At 42.9% G+C, this 23,039-nt stretch overlaps 3 protein-coding genes across 5 annotated transcripts in view; 2 read left to right on the plus strand and 1 right to left on the minus strand.

The window, feature by feature from the left end:
- The first annotated feature begins 74 nt into the window (after positions 1-74).
- Positions 75-13,046, plus strand: LOC115462001 (organic solute transporter subunit alpha-like). The gene is made up of 7 exons (XM_030192049.1): positions 75-1,351; positions 2,118-2,269; positions 11,866-11,939; positions 12,096-12,251; positions 12,345-12,456; positions 12,890-12,979; positions 13,041-13,046. Exons 1-7 carry the CDS (start codon positions 1,288-1,290, stop codon positions 13,044-13,046), a joined length of 654 nt encoding a protein of 217 aa, XP_030047909.1. The 5' UTR covers positions 75-1,287.
- On the plus strand, positions 12,990-15,966 carry LOC115463454. Its single transcript, XM_030193961.1, has 2 exons — positions 12,990-13,142; positions 13,394-15,966. The coding sequence occupies exons 1-2, from the start codon at positions 13,082-13,084 to the stop codon at positions 13,960-13,962; spliced, it is 630 nt and encodes a 209-aa protein (XP_030049821.1). The 5' UTR covers positions 12,990-13,081; the 3' UTR covers positions 13,963-15,966.
- A 6,028-nt stretch (positions 15,967-21,994) lies between these two features.
- Positions 21,995-23,039, minus strand: part of LOC115463455 (putative tRNA (cytidine(32)/guanosine(34)-2'-O)-methyltransferase) — a 35,042-nt gene continuing 33,997 nt past the window's right edge. For all 3 annotated transcript variants that reach the window (XM_030193964.1, XM_030193962.1, XM_030193963.1), the window contains exon 11: positions 21,995-22,647. In XM_030193964.1, coding sequence (XP_030049824.1) covers positions 22,159-22,647 — 489 coding nt within the window. In that variant the 3' untranslated portion in view covers positions 21,995-22,158. The remainder of the gene's footprint in view (positions 22,648-23,039) is intronic.

Raw genomic sequence — 23,039 nt, forward strand, 5'->3', positions numbered from 1 at the left:
TTTCTTTTCCTTGACACCACAGGAGATGCTTTAAGAGTCCTTGGATGGAGGGATGGGAAGGGGATTAAAACACTCTCTGGCTGCTCTCTTAACTCTGTAGCAAGATCAGATTTAGTGTAAACTGTCTGAATTACAAGTGTGCAGATATTTTTTCTGTGTTCTACAAGTGAGAATTACAAGAAAGAATTACACAATCTATGCAGCAACCAGGCAATGGCAGGATGACTCCAGAGCTGGGTGGATTTTTCACTGGTGAAAATCTTTTGGAGTGGAACAACCAAGAAACTGAGAGCAAACTAGACCTCCCCTCCCCTCCCCTGCTCTTTTCAACAGCCTTTATAAGAAGAAATAGACACTTTTAATTGCAGTTGTTGACCAGATAGACAAATGAAAAACATTACCAGAGAACCTAGAAGGGGAGACTAGAAAATAGGTTGAAAGAAAGAATATTGAAATAATTCCCTTACATATGCACACCCTCTTCTAAACATCTGTCTTGCATGTCTCCCTATATTTTCATATATATGAGCAGACATCTGACAATACCTGTGTTTGCCTTTCTGTGCACTTTGCACACATTCACTCTCATGTTTATTGAGAAACATCTGTTTCATAAGATTTCAGACGCTCTCATTGTTCAACTCCGTGCTGGGGAGGGCAGAGAACTTCTGATTGCTTGGCTTCCTTCTTGTATTTGAGGGAATGTCTTTCTTCCCTGGCCAAGGGTCCTGAGCCTGATTTTCCTTCGGAACTGCTGTCTCACCCCGCACAATTGCCATTTTCTGAGTTGGGAGAGGTGGACTTGGACCCGTTACCTAGACACTCCTACCTGGGCCAAGTCAATGATTAATGATACCTCTAGGAAGACCATTGTAAGGCCAAGATAATCAATATCACCTGGAAGATAGGGAAGGGAAGACTGGGCTCCTGTTTGCTTAAAGGAGAAGAAAAGGACACGATGAGACAACAGACAAAGTGAAAAGTAAAGAAAGAAAGAGGTGTAGTGAGATGGAAAAAGGAGACAAAGAGACACATGATTAAGGAACAGGAAACAGGGAAGTGAGATCAAGGGAAATGGTGGACAGAAAGAACGAGGGAGGGAGAAGGGTTTAGGATAGTAAAAGAAAAGACTGGGGAGAGGAGGAGAGTTCTGCAGGAGAATACTCAAAAGACACAAGGCCAGAAAGAAAGTGACAAAAGAAGCCAGGGGAAGGCATGGAAAGGGGAGAAGGGAGGGTTCAGGATTCTATATGCAGTACATGAAGTGGTACACATATAAGAGAAAACATGGCAAAAGGCAACTGCTCTCTTCCCGGAGGAAACTTCCCTCTCTCTTCAGAGTTCTTCCAAGGTAGGATTTGAGTCTGTTCCAAATATAAGGACTTCCCTCCACTCTTTCTCTTAGTAATTTCCAAGGTAAAGCTTTATTTTCGTGCCTATCCTCACCTCGTCTAATGGCAAGACTTGCTCGTACTCTGTTTCTCTATTCTTCCTGCTTGAGAACGTAGCTCACCTTCCACTACTAACAAAAAAAAAAAAGAAGTGAACTGAATTCACAAGGTAAAATAAATCAACGTGATATTTAAAAACCTTAAGCTGGGTAACAACTCTTGCTATTAGATAAATGCTGCTAACAAGGGCCAATCAGTTATTTTCAGAGGCATTATCCAGAAAATGCTACTGAACAATCATTACAGATGGCCCAGGTGTGGTCTGACTGGGGGCAGAACCTGAGGAGAGCCAGAAAATACTCAGACAGTGGTGATATCCATTGGTGGTATCCAGGCAGATAAATTAGGACAGCTTGATATTTGGATTGTAATCCCCATACCGGTGCTGATTAGTGGCATCCTCGATATAAAAGCGCTGATATTCAGATAGTGGCAAGTGCTGAATGTTTAAATACCAGGGCTGGTATTTAAAAGAAACACCGACCATGGAGTTTGAATATTAACCCAAATGGTTTTTTTCCCCCTATCGGAGGCTTAGTAACGCAGTGGAGGCTATAAAATAAATTCATTCGTTTCCTGTTTTTAAACAAAAGGGCCCTGTCTTCTGCCCTACCCACCCATTCTTTCTTGTTCACTCAATGCTGCCCCCTTCTGGTTTGTCTGCAGTGATAAAGAATGAGCTGTGGATCTTCATCATCCCAGCAGCAGTAGCACTCATCCAGGTGGCTCTCTTCCTGGAACAGATGGGCTTCTTCCTCCGCAATGTGACCTCTGCCCATCGCACGTGTCTCTACCTCTGGATCCTGGGAGTCTACCCGGTGAGGACCGATGCATGCTCTATTATTGGAGTGGTGGGAAGAGGTCATCCATTATCTGAGTCACCTGACAACAGTAGTGTTAAACAATCTGCAAGTAACAAAGGGAAACATTTACATCTATTGAGAGTGGGTAGGAGCCTTTCATTGTTGCTGGTTCTCACTGAGGGACAAAGTAATCAAAAAGTGCACTCTCCTTATCCCTTGCATCATGGTCATACCTGCACCAGCCCAATAAACTGTCACACAGCTTTCATCACCAGTACACGCTGGCACCTGTAGTTGCACCCTGCCTTTTTTTTTTAATAAGCAGTGATAACAATAATATAGATCCTGTTTGAATTAAATACTGTAAATCCGCATTCTTTAAGACAAGCAGGATAAAATAAGGGCTGGCGTTAAGGGTGGGTAAACAGGGGTAATTGCCCTGGGCCCCCATGTCACTGAGGGCCCTAATGCTTGCAGATTGCCCCTCTTTCAACTTTAGGCAGGTTTGGGGCCCCATCATAAACTAATCCTCACAATATGGGTGACATCATTCAATGGAGCCCTGACTCAGGAACTTTTCTCCAGCACAGACTTTTCGGTCAGTTCAGTTGCATGTGGCCGTCTCCCACCTGCTACTGTTATGCAGGACCATTCTGGTTTTACATTTTCTGTAGAGCTGTTTTGATATGAAGATTTAGGCCAGAAATTGGTATGGCTTTGGTTTTTGAGAGTCTAAGTAAGCCAAGCATGGCAGCAGTGGTGTAGCCACAGGTGGGCCGGGGCCTATCCACTTAGGGCTCAGGCCCACCCATTTAGTGCTAGCTAGTGGGGATCCCAAGCTCCGCCAGCTGAAGACGTCCCCCTGATGGTGCTGAAAACACTGCTCTCCACTTCAGCAGTCTAAGCTTCCTAAGCTGCAGATACTGGCCTCAGGCCCACCCAAAAAGCTGCTGTCTGGCTACGCCCCTGCATGGCAGTCTTTCATAGCTTGGAAGTGGTGTATAATATCGAGGGGATGGCTAGAAAATGGACCAAGGAGTTGGAAGTGTTAGTAACAGCGAACCAAATCAAACTGGCTAAAGGTAAAATTCAAAAACTTACAATGTACTATTGAGCAAATTGCAAGGCAAGTTGCTGGTCAGGGCCCACATTCCTCCAGTTAGAGCTGGGGTGGGCAACCACGGTTCTTGAGGGCCAAAAACCCAGTCAAGTTTTCAAGATTTGTACATTGAATATGCATGAGATTGATTTGCATGTACTGCTTCCATTGTATGTACATAGATCTCATGTCTATTCATTGTGGAAATCTTGAAAACCCCAACTGGGTTATGGCTCTCAAGGACCCTGGTTACCAACCCTTGAGTTAGAGCCTTCAGGGCACAAATTGGCAACATGGTAGATTGTCTAAAATGTAAGCACCAAGAGCCCTAGGGTGCAATATTTCTGCGAGCAGGTTTTCAGATATTTTAAGGGATTGAACTGCCCAGCTTAGTGCATCTTCTATAATTTGGGGATTTGGGCATTATTATCGAGGTGGGGTCAGGTAGGGAAAGTGTGTTTTAAGTCCACACGTGCATTCTTTTAAATTGGAGGAAAGAAGCAATCCCAGGTCTGCTACGGTGGCCAGGGCCGCCGAGAGCCAGAGCCGGGCCCGGGACAAGGCCACCCCCAGCCCCCCCCCACCCGAGGTCGCCGGGCCCCCCCACCCGCTACTAGGCTGGGCCCTGAACTAACCTTTCAACACCTTCGCAGCAAGCAGCAGCAGGGCAGACCTCTCCTTCCTTCCGTGCCCCGCCTTCACGGATGTTACGTCAGGCGAGGGTGTGACACGGAAGGAAGGAGTGGCCTGCCCTGCTGCTGCTTGCTGCAAAGGTGGTGAAAGGAGGCGTTTAAGGTTAGTTCCGGGAGCGACGGAGGGCGGGCGGGCCGGACTGCGGTGGCGCCGGGCACCCTCTGGAGGCCCCCTGTCCCCCCCTCTCGGCGGCCCTGACGGTGGCGTATGCAGTTGCTTCACATGATGATGATGATGATGGACAAACTGGCAACACCCCATAATGAAACGCAACAGAAGGCGAAGTTCCAAGAGATTTGGGACGTGTTCTAGAACGCAATACCACACAGGACCAGTAGTGTGCTGCTCACTGTATAATGAGAGTTTTGTTTACGAATGTGGATTTGAATTGCCTGTGATCCACTGGGTCCCACTAGCAGGGAGGTAGGGGGATTGAATGAGAGCGTTTAAGGGAGACAGGGATATTTCATTGTAGCAGTGTTGAGTGTAAATGAGAAAATACACCTGTTGATGCCTATATAGAATGCTCATGTGATAACTCCACATGCAGGTCCTGTACACTGTTACTTTTTCTCTGTGTAAAGTACAATATGGCCAATATATGTTTTAATCCATATATGTTATGGATGGTGTTAATAAAAACATGTTTTAAGTGAGAACAGATCTGAATCAATTACTCTTTACCCAAACATCATATAACCCCCAACTTTTCCCACCTCCCCAAATCCACCCATTTCTTCGCTGGATCTTCCACCTGGATATCATCCCTCAGGTGGCCTCCATGTATTTCTCGATTAATGTTTTTGCCATTTCCTCCCTCCCGCTCCCAACACACATACAAAAATCAAAGATGTAAAACACACACAAAGTTTTTGATAACATGTTTTTATAAGATCATTCTGAGAGGGGTGGGGTTGAGATGATCATGACTGTTCAATTATTTAAGTTTTAGGACAGTGCTTAGAGACCTTAAAGTTTACCTAGGACAAGTAGAGCCATTGCACTAACTCTGTATCTCTGACCTAGAATATGGTGGTTCATAAATACCTGTAGCCCCATTCAGTCTTTATTCCTTCTTGCTAGCAATACTAAACATCTTACTTGTTATCTTTTTCTTTTTTTTTTTTAGTTAACATTTTTATTTAATTTTAAATTGTAACAAGTACAAAAAATAATATTGTAAAATAACAGTAAAAATTCCAAAGGTGGGAAGGTCGTCTTGAATGCTAGAATTGAATAGGAAGGCATTTTTGGGGGGTTTTTTCAGCAACAATGGCATTCAATTACTACAGACCAATGGGTATTAAAGATCATCAGGCAGGGGTACAGAACAAACTTTCTACATCTGCCTCCAAACAACCTGCCCCTCCCCTCCAATCCTCATCCTTTACAATGTAGGATTTTACAAGAAGAAATTGCATCACTCTTGTAAGTGGCCGATATATAGGAAGTCCCAATACAACAAAAGGGCCAAGAATTCTAGTCCCACTATTTTCTAATCATGAAAACGTCTGGAGGTCTAAAGCCAATTTTCAACCTAAGGAAGGTGAACATCTTTGTAAAAGAAATTCAGGATACAGGCCATCTTACCTCTGCAATGCCTGGCTAGTGTCCCTGGACCTCAATGACGCCTTTTTTACACATATCCCAATTCATCCCAATCACTGGAACTATCTTCAGTTCCAATTTCAGTGTACTCATTATCAGTACAGAGTACTTCTGTTTGGCCTTTCCTCTGCACCCAGAGTGTTTACAAAGTGCCTTTCAGGAGTAGCAGCACACCTCAGAAAATTTGGAACATCTGTATATACTTAGATGATTGACTCATTTCTGTGCAATCAAAACAGAACTTGTTACAGTCTCTCCATTATACCATAAGGACTCTAAATTCCCTGGGTTTCATCATCAACTAAAAGAAATTTACCCTCCCACACAAATTATTCACTTCATTGGAGAATGCATAGATACCCTTCAAGGGAGAGCCTATCTGCCACAAGACCGCATATTCACTATCTAAAACCTTGTCACACATCTCCAATCTGCATGAACAGCTTCAGCCAGAACCATCTGCCTTCTAGGCCACATGGCAGCTTCTTCAGCGGTGCTTTCAAATGCAAAACTACACGAGACCCATTCTGTGGGGCTTGAGACTTCAGTGGCATCAATACTACCATGCCCTATTTTAGAAGGTTCTAGTCACTCAGATAAAAAAGGCCCTCACATGGTGGCGAATTATGAACCATTTATCAGTGAGAGCGCCCTTTTAACTCAACCCTTCAGGTCTCACATTGACAATGGATGCCTCTATATTTATTTATTTTTATTTTATACTGAACTTATAGCCCGCTAATACCAATGCAGTTCACTGCGGTTAAAAAGTAAGAAACTGAACACAATGTTCAGAATAAAATACAGAACCATAAATTATTCAAAATAAAATGGCTCAATTACAAGATCCCACTACAGTTTCTTTAAAAAATCTTAAGCGACCTGAACATTAGAAGGTCTGAGCTGTGCCTCAGCTCCAAGGGCAATGAATTTCAAAAGCTAGAGCTTGGTAAGAAGCGAAGATGACAAAATTCTTTTATACCTAACAGAAGGAAAAGACAGCAAACATTGAGCTCTTAAACGATCCGACTTCCCCCCCCCCCCCCCCCAGTAATACTGTCATCACTTCAATAAAATAAAAGGGGGCCTCACCCTGTAACATCCTGAAGACTGTAATGCCTAACAAAATTAATCCAAGCCTCTACCGGAAGCCAATGTAATTTCAAAAAGTAAGGCGATAGAGGCTCGAACCTATTCAAAAAGTAAATCAAGTGCACAGCCTTATTCTGGACTATCTGCAAGCCTCATAAAGAGGATTTAGCACAACTCACATACATTAAATTACAATAATCAAGAATAAACAAGATTAGTGTTTGTACTACAAGTCTAAAAACTCAGGTTTCCAAATTCTTCTTAATACAACAAAGTTTTTTTAAGTTGATAAAAAGATTTCTTGACAATAGAATTAATTTGTGGCTTCATACTGAGTGTACTAACACCACTCCCAATAATTTGGACTCTGTCCCAAAACTAAAACAATCTGACCCTACAATTACTGTATTGTAGTGGAAAGGATGATCCAAAGGTCCTAGCCATAGTGTCTTTTCTTTGTTAATTTTTAGCCTATTTTGCCCAACCCAAGTTTCAATCAAATCCATACACTTTAAAATGTATGCATAAGTAGCAATCCAGTCTTCTAAAACCAGACACAACACTGAAATTACATCCACATATATAAAACGTTGAAACTGTGCTTGCTCCAAAATAACTCCCAGAGACTGTAAAACCATGTTGAGTAAAGTTGGCGAAAGGGGAGAGCCCTGTGGAGCCCCACAGGATGACACCCAGTCTTCTAAAACATCTTCCCCATACCTGACTTGGTAGGAACGATGGGATAAAAATCCCTGAAACCACCCAACAGCCTATCCAGCAACGCTTTCTCTTGTTTGTGGAAACAATGTCTCCTCTAGACTTTTCCTTCTATACCCCTGATACTCAAAATCATCCAGAAAATAATTCAAGAATTAACAGACATAATACTGGTTGCTCCCGCTTGGCTTCGCCAACCTAATTACCTATGTCTTACTGCTCTGTACATAGACCATCCACTTCATCTGGGATCTGCTCCAACTCTTCTCACCAACAGGACAACTACTTCCTTCAAACCTTAAGTCATTAGCACTCACAGCATGGAGACTCCAAAATCAACACATTAATAATGCATCCAGAAAATCCACTACAAAAAGATCTTATTCTTTTAAATGGAAATATTTTATACTTTGGTGTAAATCCAATCAGCAATGTCCTTCTTCATGCTCCATTCAATGTATTCTTCAACATCTCATGCATAACAATGGAACCTTAACCTCATTCTTTCCTGATTGATTTTGCTACCTTTTCAACCATTATCTACTGTTCATCTCAAATATGTTCTCCTTCCAATCACATCAGCATGAAGAATCTGTGAAATTCAGGCTCTAGTCACTTAACTTCCTTTCACAAGATTGTTTTCCTACCAACATAGTTCTATGAACCTATCCAAAATTTCTGCCCAAAGTAGTATCAGCATTTCAGCTTAATCAAGATATGGTCCTTTCTTTTTTTTACTTCCCAAAACCTTACCGCCAGTGGACAATTCTTTATTGTCATCACACAAAGGACTTCTGTTGTTCAACTATTCATCTCTTTTAACCAATGTTCTTTATGACAACTAGTCTCCAAACCCATATTCTGTCCACATGGATTGCTGACTGTATAGCCTTCAGCTACAACTAAGTGAATATTGATCTCCCTGTCCACAACACAGCACATTGTCTAACAGCAATGTCTGCTTCAACAGCACAACTCCGAAGTCTTGTTGACAGATGTCTGCAAAGCAGCAACTTGGTCTTCGCCACTTACATTTAGTACACATTATTGTCTTGACAATATGACAAGACCAAAAAGAACAGTAAATTTGGACAAGCTTAGCATGCCTTCCCCCCTCAAGACTTAAGCCTTCCCCCCTCAAGACTATCACCCGGGTTGCCTATATTCTTAAAACATAATTGGGCAACTGTGACTAAACGGTGGGTTTTTAAGCCTATAAAAGTGTATTATTTCTTGAAGTGTATTTCTCTAATTTGGCCAGCAGGTGGTGCATGTTTATGTTTAAAGTTACAGAGAACTGACTGTTCCTTCTTTAGTTAACACAGATAAGAGGTAACCTTCAGTGATGTGACCAGTATTTTTAAAACTTGTTGTTCTGGGCTCTGATTGGCCCAGCAGCTCAAAATTCATCTAGGATGTACTGTTTTCTCCAGTCTTAGCCAGGCAGAAATAGAGAAAGATCTCTTTGCTGAGGCTCTGTGAACAGTTATATTTGATAACCTGTGAGCAGCTATATTACCTGTACTCTCCAAAAACTATTCAGGTAGTGAACAAATGTTTAAATAGTTTTATCATTGATCTTTATTCAGTTACCTGTTATTATGTGCTGTTTTGTTCCATCTGTTTTTATGGTTCACTGTTCAATATTTTCATGACAATAAACATTTTTAGTTTATTGCTTCTGCTTCTCTGGACTGACTAAGAATCCTGGTGGCTTGTGTGTTGGGTCTGTGGATACTTTCTAGAAACTGGGGGACCACTGGGAGTGTGGCCCCAGTAACCTAGGAATAACTGGGGATAATTTGAGAGTGTGAGACTCATCCAGAGGCGGTTGGGACCCAGTCAATGGGAGGAGGGTGCTAGTGTAGAGCACAAGCGGCAGGTGCAGGCAGACCTGAACTGTGCTGGGGATAGACTCCCTAAGTGGCCGCGGGGTAGCCCCAGGCAGGTGACTAGGCATTTAATGACAGCAACCCTCAGCTTGGGAGATACCAGTGTGGCTGCATTATCCTCATGCATAGAGAAAGTTTCTTACATATAACAGGGGTTCTCTGTGGACAACAAGATAATGCCGACACGTGTTCCTGCCCTCCTTCCTCTGAAAAAAAAAGAAGAAATGAAGAACAAATTGTACGAAAGTATCTTCATAATATGGATCATTATTCCAAGACTCTTATTTCCACTTTGCTTGATATTGACTGATTCTGGTAAGCGGTGACGTCATCAAAGCAGGAAGACCATGGCACATGTCATTGGCTAAAAAATCGAGCTAGCTAGAGAGCAGTTCTGCATCTTCAACTTATGAAGTGAAAATTCCAGTGTGGCTGCATTATCCTGTTGTCCATGGAGAACCCCTGTTACAGGTAAACAACTTTGCTATCTGTCCCAGGCTTTGTCCCTCACTGCCCACACCACTGAGGATCCTCTGCATCTCTGTCCCAGGCTTTGTCCCTCACTCCCCCACCACTGAAGGTCCTCTGTATCTCTTCCAGGCTTTACCCCTCGCTCTCCCACCACTGATGATCCTCTGCGTCCCATCTTGATTATTGTAATGTCTTGTATTAGAGGTTTGATTCTAAATATCTAAAGAAGCTTCAACTTATACAAAAAACTGCTGTGAGACTAATTTTCAGAATGAATAGATTTACTAGTGTTGCAAGTTATATGAAGATGTTATATTGGCTTCCGGTTGCCAAATGTGTTTTATTTAAAGCATTCAGTGTATTACATCAGATCATTTATGGTTCCACTTCACATTTATTGATTAGTTTGATTTCTAAATCCCTTTTTGGTTACTCTCCTAGGTTGCTTAAACAGCTTATTCTTTGCCCTTTGTTGTTTTTTTTTTAATTAGAATACTTAATACTGTTTTTGCAGTTGTTATAATACCACTATTGAATTCTTTCCCATCAGTTTATTAGAGTCAAAGTGGACTATTCGAAATTCCGAAAAATGTTGAAAACTTATCTTTTTTTAATGTAATTAGTTATCATATGGGTCAGTAATCATTTATTTTGTCAATTATACTGTGTCTAATTAGGTTACTTCTTATTTGTACATCGTGTTGAACCCTTATTTTAAGGGGAAACAGCGATTAATAAGAATATTGACATTTATCCCTCCTGTCCTCTTCATTGGCATTCCTATGTATCACTCCAAGGCATTTTCTGTACTAGATTTTATTACCCCTTCCCCTCAATTGTAAAGCTGTTCTGTGCATACCTGGTATCTTTTGTATTAAGGTCACCCTGGGATTTTTGTAGTTGCTTAGTAGAGGGGAGAGGAGAAGAATGCATATCAACGTTCTCTCTCCACCCATTCTACACTCTCCCACCCTTCCCATGAGACCCTAGTACTCTTTTCCATCCTCTTCCCTCACTCCCTACAGGTATATGCAGGGGTGTGCTGATACATTTTTTAAGAGCAGGCTTTCTCTTTGGGCATAGCCAGCCCTGCAATTTGGGGTGCAAAGGGTGGACTCGGTGGGGGACATGCATGCCTCTCTCTCCCCCCTCCTCCTGTGGTCAGGCTAGGCATACCTTTGCTGGCAGCCAATAAAAGGACATTTTGGGAGCCAGTTGTTGAAGTAGCCATGGGGGGGGGGGGGGCTACATTAACAACTGGCTCCCAAAATTCTTAAAAACTTAACCAGCTCTCGCGAGCCTGTGAGAGCCTGCTCCAGCATACCACTGGGTATATGTCACCCACAGCTCCCTCACCTATGTTCTTCAGCGCTACCTTCAGCTGAGTCCCAAATCCTAACATTACAGAGAATGTGCAAGCTGAGATATACCTGCTCCTTCCTTCCCCGTTTCTTCCACATGTTGTCTAACACAGAAGGGAAGAGGATGGAGCTGGAATGGAGATTGCTCTTCTCCTTTATCCAGCCCTACCCCTCCTGTTTCTACCCACACACTGACTGCAGTCTCATGCTCATTTCTGTCCCCTCCAGTACAGTGAAAATGAGGCAGGGAGCAGACACTACAGAACAGAAGGCAATTGTTCTGCTCTCTTCTACTCCTTTCCTCAGGCCTCTGCCTGGAGCTTTCTAGTTTCTCCAGAAACCTGCCAATGGCTACAAATTCCCTATGTTATGCTTCAGTTGATGCTCCTTTAATATCATGAGTCCTGGGGAGCTCAGCTTGGAACTTCGTGCTGGGAAGATCAGTAGTGGCTAAGGCAGACTGAAGGGTTCTAGGCTTCCCCAGGGTAAGACCTACTAAAGCATTCTGGAGATAGACCTACTCTGTATTACCTTAGCCCCCTCTATTTTTATTATATTGGAAATCCTTGTCTGCTTCTTCTTGTCTCCTATTATGAATTGTGAACTGCTCTGTTGTTGAATATGAAAGGTGGTGTAGTAAGTACTTTAATAAAAAAAACATCCTCTTTATATCTACAGGTTTACTGTGTGACCTCTATAATCGGCATGTACATTCCTCGGTCTTCCACTGTCTGCAATTTTGTGGCTTCCATGTGAGTTTGCAAAACAGAATCTGGTTTCCTTCCATGCACCAAGATTGGTTTGGGATGATATGGTGAAGATCACCAGTCCCAGTGGAGTCTATGTCCAGTCCACAATGCTCAATACTGCTGGCCATTCACCTCTAACTCTCATTCTTCCCTCTACAGATATCACTCCATTACCCTATGGAAGTTCCTGGCATTGATCACAGATTTCTTTGGGGGCAAGACCAGGATGCTGGAGAAGCTGGAGGGAGAAAAGGTGGCCCCCAATCCGATTCCCTGTTGCTGTTGCTGCTGCCTCCCCAACATCTCTGTGAACAGGTAGCAACACATAGGCTTTGCCTCCTGCCTTAGCATTACTGCCATTAGACGAAGGCCTAAGTTAGACTGCCACTTTGCTTATTTTTGATACAGAGTGAGCCTCAGGTGGATGACCATCGCTGTGTTCCAGCTCTCAGCTGTCAGGACCATCCTCTTCTTTCTCTGCCTCATCCTGTGGACAGATGAGAAGTATGACTATGGTGATGTGAGTTCTCCTCATGTTGCACTCGACTATCCAGATGCAAGCTGCAGTCATGCCTCATAGTTTCAGTTAGAGCAAACTCAGGAGTGGCTTGACCTATCTTCTGCCATGGCTTTGCAAGTTCGTAAGGAGCAATTTGAAACAGATGGTTTTGCATGTGGCATCTGTGTTCAAGATTTAGATGAGATCCTGCACAGTCCCTTCTTTCTAAAGTAAGGTTACCAACCAAATTCATTCGTTTTAGGGACATGCACTGAATCCAGTCCTTGTTTTATCTGCTTCCCCAGTTTTCACTTATGGAGGTGATCTGGTTTCTCTAAGAAATGCAGGAACTACTAGTCCATGAATGAAGTAGGGGAATCAGTCCTGCAGAACTGAAGTCCATTAGTAACTCTGTTTCCTATACTATGAACTTAACTTGTTATGTTCTTTCTAGGTGGATTACACCAACCCAAATTCCTACATTAATGTCCTCATCGGTATTTCCACCTTCCTCTCATTCTATGGCTACCTTCTCTTCTACAAGGCAACGAAGAATGCCCTCCAGGGGTTCAGCCTACGCTCCAAATTTATCTGTATCATCCTAGTGTTAGTGCTCTGTGGTCTTCAGAGTGGCATCCTAGAAACCATGGGGGCTCTGGGAGCCATTCCCTGCATCCCCCCTTTCTCTGTGCAAACCAGATCTCAGAGTAAGTTACTCCACCTTTCTTCTGTAAGTCTGTCCCAGTTTAGGTTACTCAGCCTTCATAATCATGTATAGCCTACACTCTGCCCTACATTATTACTAAAGTGGTATATACATTTTTATGAATAAACATATGTTATTAATTTTGTATTGAATATGAAAGTCAAATTATATTTGTAGATAATTTGTATAGACTTTGTCAGAAACAACTGGTAACATTAGATTTATGGTGTTAACTGTTCTTCTCTTTTCCAGTCATCTTTTATTACTCCTTGACAGTGGAAATGTTCTTCATCGGCATTTTTGCCCGCTTCTGCTTCCGTAAAGTGGAGCCCAGCCCTGAGGCTGGACACTTAGAAAGAAGGGTTAAGCAGCCAAAGGCCCATAAGTCGTCCCAGACCAACGCAGCATACCTACACAGCTCTGGATTCTCTGAAACAGATGACTTGTCCCTGGGGGCCAATCCCGGCCATCTCAGTGACAGTGAAGACAGCCTGTGCCACATTGAGCATACTCCTCTGGACAGGTTTGACTTTGAAATGGCACAGAAGATGCAGATGGGCATTTGGGATGGCAGACAATTTGCTCCTCCTGCTGACAAAGACGCCAAAAACGTATCTAGAGAACTCCAAACTACTGCAGGGCTGAAGCCAAATTGCTTTTCCCCTGCAAGAAAGCATTCCAAGATAGAACAAGAGGACCAAACTCGGAATACTAGTAACACAGTGAACTCTGCCGCATCTCATGCAACTTCAACAGTGAATGGCATTCAGGTTCATGCTCAGATAAATTATATCAATACTAACGAAGCCACGGTAGTTTAGACACATTTAATCAGACCTTAGTCAGATGAAACACAAGTGGTTTGAAACTCCCAGACCTCGGGGTCCATAACAACTGGTTATAGACAGCTATAAGGGGGCCTCCCTCTGAACCAGCTTAGTCACAGAATGATTCTCTGGCACATGAACTGTCCTGGAGGTGCTTATCTTTCAAATCTCGGTGTACTGTCATGAAAAAAGGGACTCTCTCTTCTACCTATTACAAGCTTGTGTACTGCAAAACCTAAAGGGCAATCCAGGCCAATGTTTGCAAAAAGCACTGGGACATTATCCATAGTGCCATGAATAAGTCCATCTCAGAAAATACATCAGCCCTTGTGTGTGGCTGATGGCACCTTTATAAATGCAGGAGACACAGAACAAGATGTTAATCTGGCAAAACTAAATCAATTTTAGGAAAACCAATGAAGTGACTGGATTGAGATGAAAACTCTCTAAGGTTAGCCACAACTGACTGGCGCAAACTATCAATGATTGGCAGAGACAATTATGAACACACTGAGCCAAGCAAAATATTAAAGTGAGATCTTTAATTACAGAGGTCAGATGAAATTTCCAGACAATCCCCCCCCCCCCCCCCCCCCCCCACAAAGACCTAAACTACAAACTCCTCCATTAATGAGAAAAAAGAAGATAACTCCCTTTTACTACTACTACTACTACTTAACATTTCTAAAGCGCTACTAGGGTTACGCAGCGCTGTACAATTTAACATAGAGGGACAGTCCCTGCTCAAAGAGCTTAGGGCAATAGTAGCAAAAATCATATTAATTTCTAGACAACTGAATGGACTTTTAACAGGACCATATTAAACCTTCTCCCTCCCTTTCAAAAGAAACAAACTCTGCACAACAGATGCAATATAATTTTTTCATCCTTGAAGGTCATCAGTCTTACACTGGATATACTGAACACAAAGGTCTTCAGGGAACATATCTGCAGCTTGATGAATTGTGGAGGGTAATTTTATAATAAGCTACCTAGGTTTGGAGGATAAGCAGGCACCTATGTGCCTTCATAAAATACTAGGAGTAAATGTGGGAAAACATTACAGCTAGACTGAAGCCATGGATATTTACATCTGCTCAAGAGAAGGTGTAAATGTTACTGTGTAAGGTACTTGAGTAAATTGGAATACAGAAGTTCAAGTCGAGTTACAATCAGGGTCCAAGGAACAAAACAGGCAGGCGATCCACAAAATCCAAGATAGGCAAAAAAACAGTAGATTGATATGAAAAGTCCAAATTTATTCACCACAAACAGAAGCAAAAAGTGCACAAATACACAAGTTGAGGCTGCACTAAGGAAAGTTTTTAATGATTAGGTGACATGTTTGGACTAAACCTTCTGGTTTCTAATAGCTTCTGACGCAGTCCTTGAGAGGGCGAAACTTGGCCCTGTCAGGCTTTTAGGTATTTTTGTATTTTGTGGTTCTATATGGTGAATAAATCTGGACTTTTCTTATCATCGATCTACTGCTGAGTTATAATCAGGTACAGTATTTTTCCTGTCCCTGGAGTATTTACAATGTAAGGGGTCTTTTAACCTGCAGTAAGTTACAAATGCGTGTGTACTATCCACACTCTAAAAAAATATTTTTTACTTTTTTGGCCAAGGGTGTGTCTGCGGGGGGTGGAGTGTGGGCACTTCTGCACTAATCGGTTAGAGCGTCAGCACTGCTGTGCACTGATTAGCACAGGATTAGCGCATGAGCCTTTACGGCCTACAAAATAGGTGGCAGTAAGGGCTCAAGCAATAATTTTTGTTAATGGCAAGACCAAACAAAGGTGGAGTGAAGACACAGATGTGCAAGTCCAAAGAGCCTTTATTAATCAGACCCAACACGGTCACCGTGTTTTGGCTATAAAGCCTGCATCAGGAGTCAAAATTTCAGGCTGATATGAGACCTTCAGAATACAGACTGAAGCAAAACCACCACCAAAGCCAGCATGACAAAGTCCTTGGTTTGGAGTGCTATATGACATGTTATATACAGTGGTGGAAATAAGTATTTGATCCCTTGCTGATTTTGTAAGTTTGCCCACTGACAAAGACATGAGCAGCCCATAATTGAAGGGTAGGTTATTGGTAACAGTGAGAGATAGCACATCACAAATTAAATCCGGAAAATCACATTGTGGAAAGTATATGAATTTATTTGCATTCTGCAGAGGGAAATAAGTATTTGATCCCCCACCAACCAGTAAGAGATCTGGCCCCTACAGACCAGGTAGATGCTCCAAATCAACTCGTTACCTGCATGACAGACAGCTGTCGGCAATGGTCACCTGTATGAAAGACACCTGTCCACAGACTCAGTGAATCAGTCAGACTCTAACCTCTACAAAATGGCCAAGAGCAAGGAGCTGTCTAAGGATGTCAGGGACAAGATCATACACCTGCACAAGGCTGGAATGGGCTACAAAACCATCAGTAAGACGCTGGGCGAGAAGGAGACAACTGTTGGTGCCATAGTAAGAAAATGGAAGAAGTACAAAATGACTGTCAATCGACAAAGATCTGGGGCTCCACGCAAAATCTCACCTCGTGGGGTATCCTTGATCATGAGGAAGGTTAGAAATCAGCCTACAACTACAAGGGGGGAACTTGTCAATGATCTCAAGGCAGCTGGGACCACTGTCACCACGAAAACCATTGGTAACACATTACGACATAACGGATTGCAATCCTGCAGTGCCCGCAAGGTCCCCCTGCTCCGGAAGGCACATGTGACGGCCCGTCTGAAGTTTGCCAGTGAACACCTGGATGATGCCGAGAGTGATTGGGAGAAGGTGCTGTGGTCAGATGAGACAAAAATTGAGCTCTTTGGCATGAACTCAACTCGCCGTGTTTGGAGGAAGAGAAATGCTGCCTATGACCCAAAGAACACCGTCCCCACTGTCAAGCATGGAGGTGGAAATGTTATGTTTTGGGGGTGTTTCTCTGCTAAGGGCACAGGACTACTTCACCGCATCAATGGGAGAATGGATGGGGCCATGTACCGTACAATTCTGAGTGACAACCTCCTTCCCTCCGCCAGGGCCTTAAAAATGGGTCGTGGCTGGGTCTTCCAGCACGACAATGACCCAAAACATACAGCCAAGGCAACAAAGGAGTGGCTCAGGAAGAAGCACATTAGGGTCATGGAGTGGCCTAGCCAGTCACCAGACCTTAATCCCATTGAAAACTTATGGAGGGAGCTGAAGCTGCGAGTTGCCAAGCGACAGCCCAGAACTCTTAATGATTTAGAGATGATCTGCAAAGAGGAGTGGACCAAAATTCCTCCTGACATGTGTGCAAACCTCATCATCAACTACAGAAGACGTCTGACCGCTGTGCTTGCCAACAAGGGTTTTGCCACCAAGTATTAGGTCTTGTTTGCCAGAGGGATTAAATACTTATTTCCCTCTGCAGAATGCAAATAAATTCATATACTTTCCACAATGTGATTTTCCGGATTTAATTTGTGATGTGCTATCTCTCACTGTTACCAATAACCTACCCTTCAATTATGGGCTGCTCATGTCTTTGTCAGTGGGCAAACTTACAAAATCAGCAAGGGATCAAATACTTATTTCCACCACTGTATTGCTCGGTAAATCTTACTGCATTGGGAGCCAGTTGTCTTGTCAGCTCCGGTGGTTGTTTAATTCCAGTCTATTTTTTGAAGGTTCCTTTATCTCAGCCTGACATTTTGGTTCCTGACACAGGCTTTATAGCTGAAACGTGGTGACCGTGTTGGGTCTCATTAATAAAGACTTGCACATCTGTGTCTGTTTCTTCACTCCACCCTTGTTTGGCTTTTGCTGTTTTTTTTTTGGGGGGGGGGGGTTGTTCTTTCTTTTTGTTTTGCTGCACGCTAACGGCAACATTAGCACATAGAGGAGAAAGTGGTTGCGGTGGAGGGGCAGTCTGGATGGGCCATTTGGCTCTTATCTGCCTTCATGTTTCTACATGGCCATTAATTCAGAAAATGGAAAATCTGCCATTTTCCAGCTGTGGTAGAAATGGCCTTAAGAGTGTGGAAACGGGCAATGTAAGAGTGTGCTAAGGCCACTTTCAACCTCAGCTTTGTAAATGGAGCCCTAACTTTGCACCTGAAGTTTAAGTGATTTGCCCAAGATCACAAGGAGTGGCAGGGAGATTTGAACCAGGTTCTCAGCCCACCATTAGACTACTTCTCCATTCTGTGCCTCCACCGGTGCTTCACCTAAATTCTGCCCCAGAACACCCATACACACAAGTGACATAACAGTGCACACATCTTGGCATGGCATGTACCTTTATGTGTATAACTCCTGGGGGAATTTTATAAAAACCCTTTTAGATGCATAAAATTAGCTCCACTCTTAATAATACTGCCAGCACTTACAAGAGAACTCAAGGATCCCATGAACTTGTTTTCATAGTCCTTCAAAGATCCAGATATCCTTTTCTTTCATACTTGTAGGCACATTGAGCATAAGATGAGCAGAAAGAGTGAAATGCCCAGGGAGAAAAGAAAAACTGTTAAATTTAGGGCCTCTTTTACCAAACTGCGTTGATGATTCCTGCACAGCAATGTTGACGAAGCCCGTTCAAAGTGAATGAGCTTTGTCGGCACTGCCACGCCAGGATTGCTAGTGCAGTTTGGTAAAAGAGGCTCTTCCTATATAATAATTCTCACCTCCAACATTCTGAGGCTGCCTGGAACCGTGGTTTCCGGCCAGAGTTAGATGGAGTAAATAATAGTGACGTGAGGGAGAGGGGAGGAGCTGCAATGTAGGGAGCAGCGAATCGGCTGCAGCGAGTGTACAATGGGAGGGGGAGGAGTTATAATAGTGACATCAGGGAGAGGGGAGGAGCTGCGATGCAGGGAGCAGCGAATCGGATGTGGCAAGTGTACAATGGGAGGGGGAGGAGTTATAATAGTGACATCAGGGAGAGGGGAGGAGCCGCAATGCAGGGAGCAGCGAATCGGCTGTGGCAAGTGTACAATGGGAGGGGGAGGAGTAGGGAAACACGCGGAGCGTGTTTCCCTACTCCTCCGACCCAGCCAGCAGCAAACGACCCAGGCAGGGGGAGGAGTGTTTCCCTACTCCTCCCCCTGCCTAGAAATCGCTCGAGACTGCCTGCCAACCACACACTCTGAGGAAAACCTTGCTAGCGCCCGTTTCCTTTAAAACAGAAATGGGCCTTTTTTACTAGTAATGCTATAAAACAGTTTAATCTGGCCAATATTAATGAAAAAAAAATACTGTGGGACTCTGGAATGCCTTTTAGTTTCCTGTTGCTTGGGAATGAAGGAAACCGGGTGGTGCACTTTAGAATTAATGAGCAGTGAATAATGAGGCAGGAAGACAGTGACAGACTGGGAAATATATATGGTTTTGCTGAAGTCACAAATAATCAGTGACAGCGCCAGTGACTTAACCTTGAATCTCCCAGAAACACTCTTGACTCGTAGCTCATTGCTATTCCAGTACTCCACACACTTTCCTCCCTAAATCATATCATTTTTTATTGGTGATACTATATGCTTGTATCAAAGTAGGCACACCTAAAGGGGTGAAAAGAAATGAAAGGGAACTTGGAAAAACTGAAAGACTGGTCAAGATATGAGATGCTGTGCTTCAGGGCAAAAAAGGTAAAGCCATCTTGGAGTGTTAAGAGTGCATAACAGCCTTTATCCCCTGAAGAAGCCACGAAGTTGTGGTGAAACTTGGAACAAAGTTGGGACAATGTGCATTAGTTAATGTCATTTGCGGTCCTGCATCTATCTACATGGAACAGCTCTTGTGAGCAAGTAACAGAAGCTGATTTTTTTTTTAAATGTTATGGTAGGGAAAGACTTATGATGTGCAATGATAGATGACAGGGACTGCCAGATGTGAGTTTTCACATTTATATCAGTCACATATAAGTTCCGAGCACATCACTTCAAACATTTTTTATATAATAAGTTTTTATATCTTGTATGGGTTGGTTGAACATATTTCCTTGACTATTTAATATTGCATGTGATTAATTCCAAGGATAATGTATTATAATAACAATTTTTTATTTTTTATTAAAAGATATTCACAATTTTTGCATAGACAAAAAGGGTAAAGACTAGGGTGCAAAAGTGCATTTAGTCACAAAGCATTAAGTAGTAAAACACTACCATCATTAAAGAGGAAGGAGATCTAGTAGTAATCATCTCTGATTACCTGAATTTAGCCAGTAAATGAGATAAAACAGCAGGGGAAGCTCATAGTATGCTCAGGTGTTTAAGGGGGGGGGGGGGGGGGTGGCTGCAGCTGGAATATTGTCCTTGTACAAGTCACTGGTGTGATCCCACCTAGAATACTGCATTCAGCTCTGGAGGCTGCACCCTCATATGGACATCGAGACAATAGAAATGGGTCAGAAAAGAATAACTAAAACCATATAAGGCCTACAACAACATCCCTACACATAGAGGGCTTACAAGCACTCATTGGGGATCCTTATTTGACTTGGAGGCAAACTCTGGCATAGTCTGCTCTACACGACCCAATGAACTGTAGAATGATTGAGGTTGGATTTTATTTTAAACATAATGGCTGGGGAAGTGTATTTTCACACAGATCTCTGTTTGTAAAAGTTGATTCAGTGATTCTGCTGTATTTATGCTACATGTAGTTGTTTTGCTAATTTCTGTCTGCCATGTTTAAATAAAAAACAAAACACAAAAAAACTCTTTAATACTCATTGGAAAAAAGAAGGGAAAAGAGGGATCTGACAGAAGACAACATAACATGCCTAGTAGCTAATGGCAAATAAAACCTAACAGATCATCCACTCTGGCCAGTTCTTCCTCTGGTTTATTTATCACATTTATACCCCACCTTTTCCCACATGTTTGAAGGCTCAAAGTGGCTTACAATGTACTGAAAAGGCTATCGCCAGTCCAGTGGTTAAACAAATACAATAAAATTGTGGTGATAGGATAGAAGGAACAGGGTAAGAGGGAAAAGGGTAAAGATAAGAGAGTCCACAATGGTTCATGAATTTGCTGTTTTGAAGGACTTTAGGTTTTATGTTGAATCCTTGGGGTAGGCCTTCCAGAATAGGCTGGTCTTAAGTAATTTCCTGAAGCTGAGATGGTTTTGAGTGGTTTTGACAGCTTTTGGCACGGCACTCCATAATTGGGTGCTAATGAAGGGAAAGGATGATGCATAAGTGGATTTATATTTAAGGCCATTACAAGTGGGGTAATGGAGATTTAGGAATGAACAGGACATGCTTGAAGTATTCTTGTCTGGAAGATTGATTAGGGTGTTCATATATCCTGGAGCTGCTCCATGAAGAATTTTGTGGACAAGGGTACAGATGTTGAAGTTAATTCATTCTTTTAGTGGTAGCCAGTGCAGTTTATCTGGAAGGGGCTTGGAACTTTCAAATTTAGATTTACCGAAGATTAGTCTCGCTGCTGTGTTTTGGGCAGTCTAAGTTTCTTTATAAGTTGTTCTTTGCATCTTGCGTATATACCATTACAGTAGTCGAGATGACTTAGAACTCACTACCACACTAGGTAAGAGACTACAATTTCCCATACATAGACCAATAGCAGCTCCCCCCCCACCTTGTCTTTACCACTGCAGAAAGTAAGCTCATAGAAACAATAAAAGAACACGTCCACGAAAGAGTGGCAGAACAGACTCCGGCAGGAGAGCAAGACAAAGTTAAGCACACTCAGCACAGATACAGAGGAAAGTGGTAAAAGCACACACAAATATCCAAAGTTAATCGGCTAAAAGTAACTGGCTTACACTGCTCAGTGGCTCTTTACTTTCTGTTTTAGACTTCAAATATCCACCCCACTATGTTTAGATTTTTAGAGTCTTTTGATCCATGCACATAGGTACAAATAGAAATAGAGATCAACCAACAAGCTGTTGCTCTTTATTGTCTTGGGGAAAATCCACTGCTTATTTCTGGATTAAGCAGCATAAAATGTATTAAACTTTTTCAGGATCTTGCCAGGTATTTGTGACCTGGATTAGCCACTGTTGGAAACAGGATGCTGGGCTTGATGGACCTTTGGTCTATCGCAGTATGGCAATAGTTATGTACTTATGTATCCATGTGGAATAATTCTGCAGCCACAATACTTTATTAAAAAAATAAAACTGATAAGTAAATGTAAAATGTCCATGTGGTAAAAAATCCATTCTATGATGAAATAGACAGTCTGTCTACTGCTTCCTCCACTGTGGTCTGGGGCAAGTCAGTGATGACCCTGAGACAAGCTGCACCATGTGATATGCCATCTCGTTCCTGTCTTGGCGCTGGAAAGGGGTTGCTGGTCTCCTCCCCCATTGATGGGGGCGATTCAGTCGTATCACAGTCTGAAACTGGGTCACTCACTACCTTCCCTTGCTTCTGACTGGTTGATAGTAGTGGGGCAGAGAGACAGGTTTTCTCCACCATGACCTGGTGAGATTCAGTAGCATCACGGTGAAAGGCTGGATCACACGCCAACTTTTCTTCCTCCTGGCTGGCTGATGGCAGTGGGACAGAGAGACTGCTCTCCTCCAACAGGGTAGGCCCTCGTTCCTTGGCTAGCAGGTTGTTCCTTTTTAAGAAGCAAGCTTCCTGATAGGGAGGCAGGATCGGGGGCTGAGTTGGAGGCAGGTAGGTGTATTCTTTCCCAGGCTCCAGCTGTACAGCAAAATAAGATATAAAATGTGCATAAGGTGATAAAGAATGACCAGAAGTTGAAGACAGCAGCACAATATGGAACAGACTGCAAATAAAAAGGGAAAATTGTGGTCTCAGACTCATGCACTGCACTATCCCCTCTGTTAGAATAAATACTATCAAAGCCTGTACAAAATATCCAACTTTCTGTACAACTGATACAAATAACAGAACTCTGCACTATGGGGTTATAAGTTTCCAAACCAACTGCCTAGGGCACCAAATAGTTGCGCTAATCAGGAGGCTGATTCCACTTGCTTCAGACCTGTGCTTTATAATCTCTAAGGGGAGAAACTTCCCCTCCTCACCACGCTCAGGTTCTTCCTATGAGTACCACCACCCTAAATCCAACC

The sequence above is a fragment of the Microcaecilia unicolor genome, chromosome 2 (assembly GCF_901765095.1).
Source record: "Microcaecilia unicolor chromosome 2, aMicUni1.1, whole genome shotgun sequence".
Taxonomy (NCBI): domain Eukaryota; kingdom Metazoa; phylum Chordata; class Amphibia; order Gymnophiona; family Siphonopidae; genus Microcaecilia; species Microcaecilia unicolor.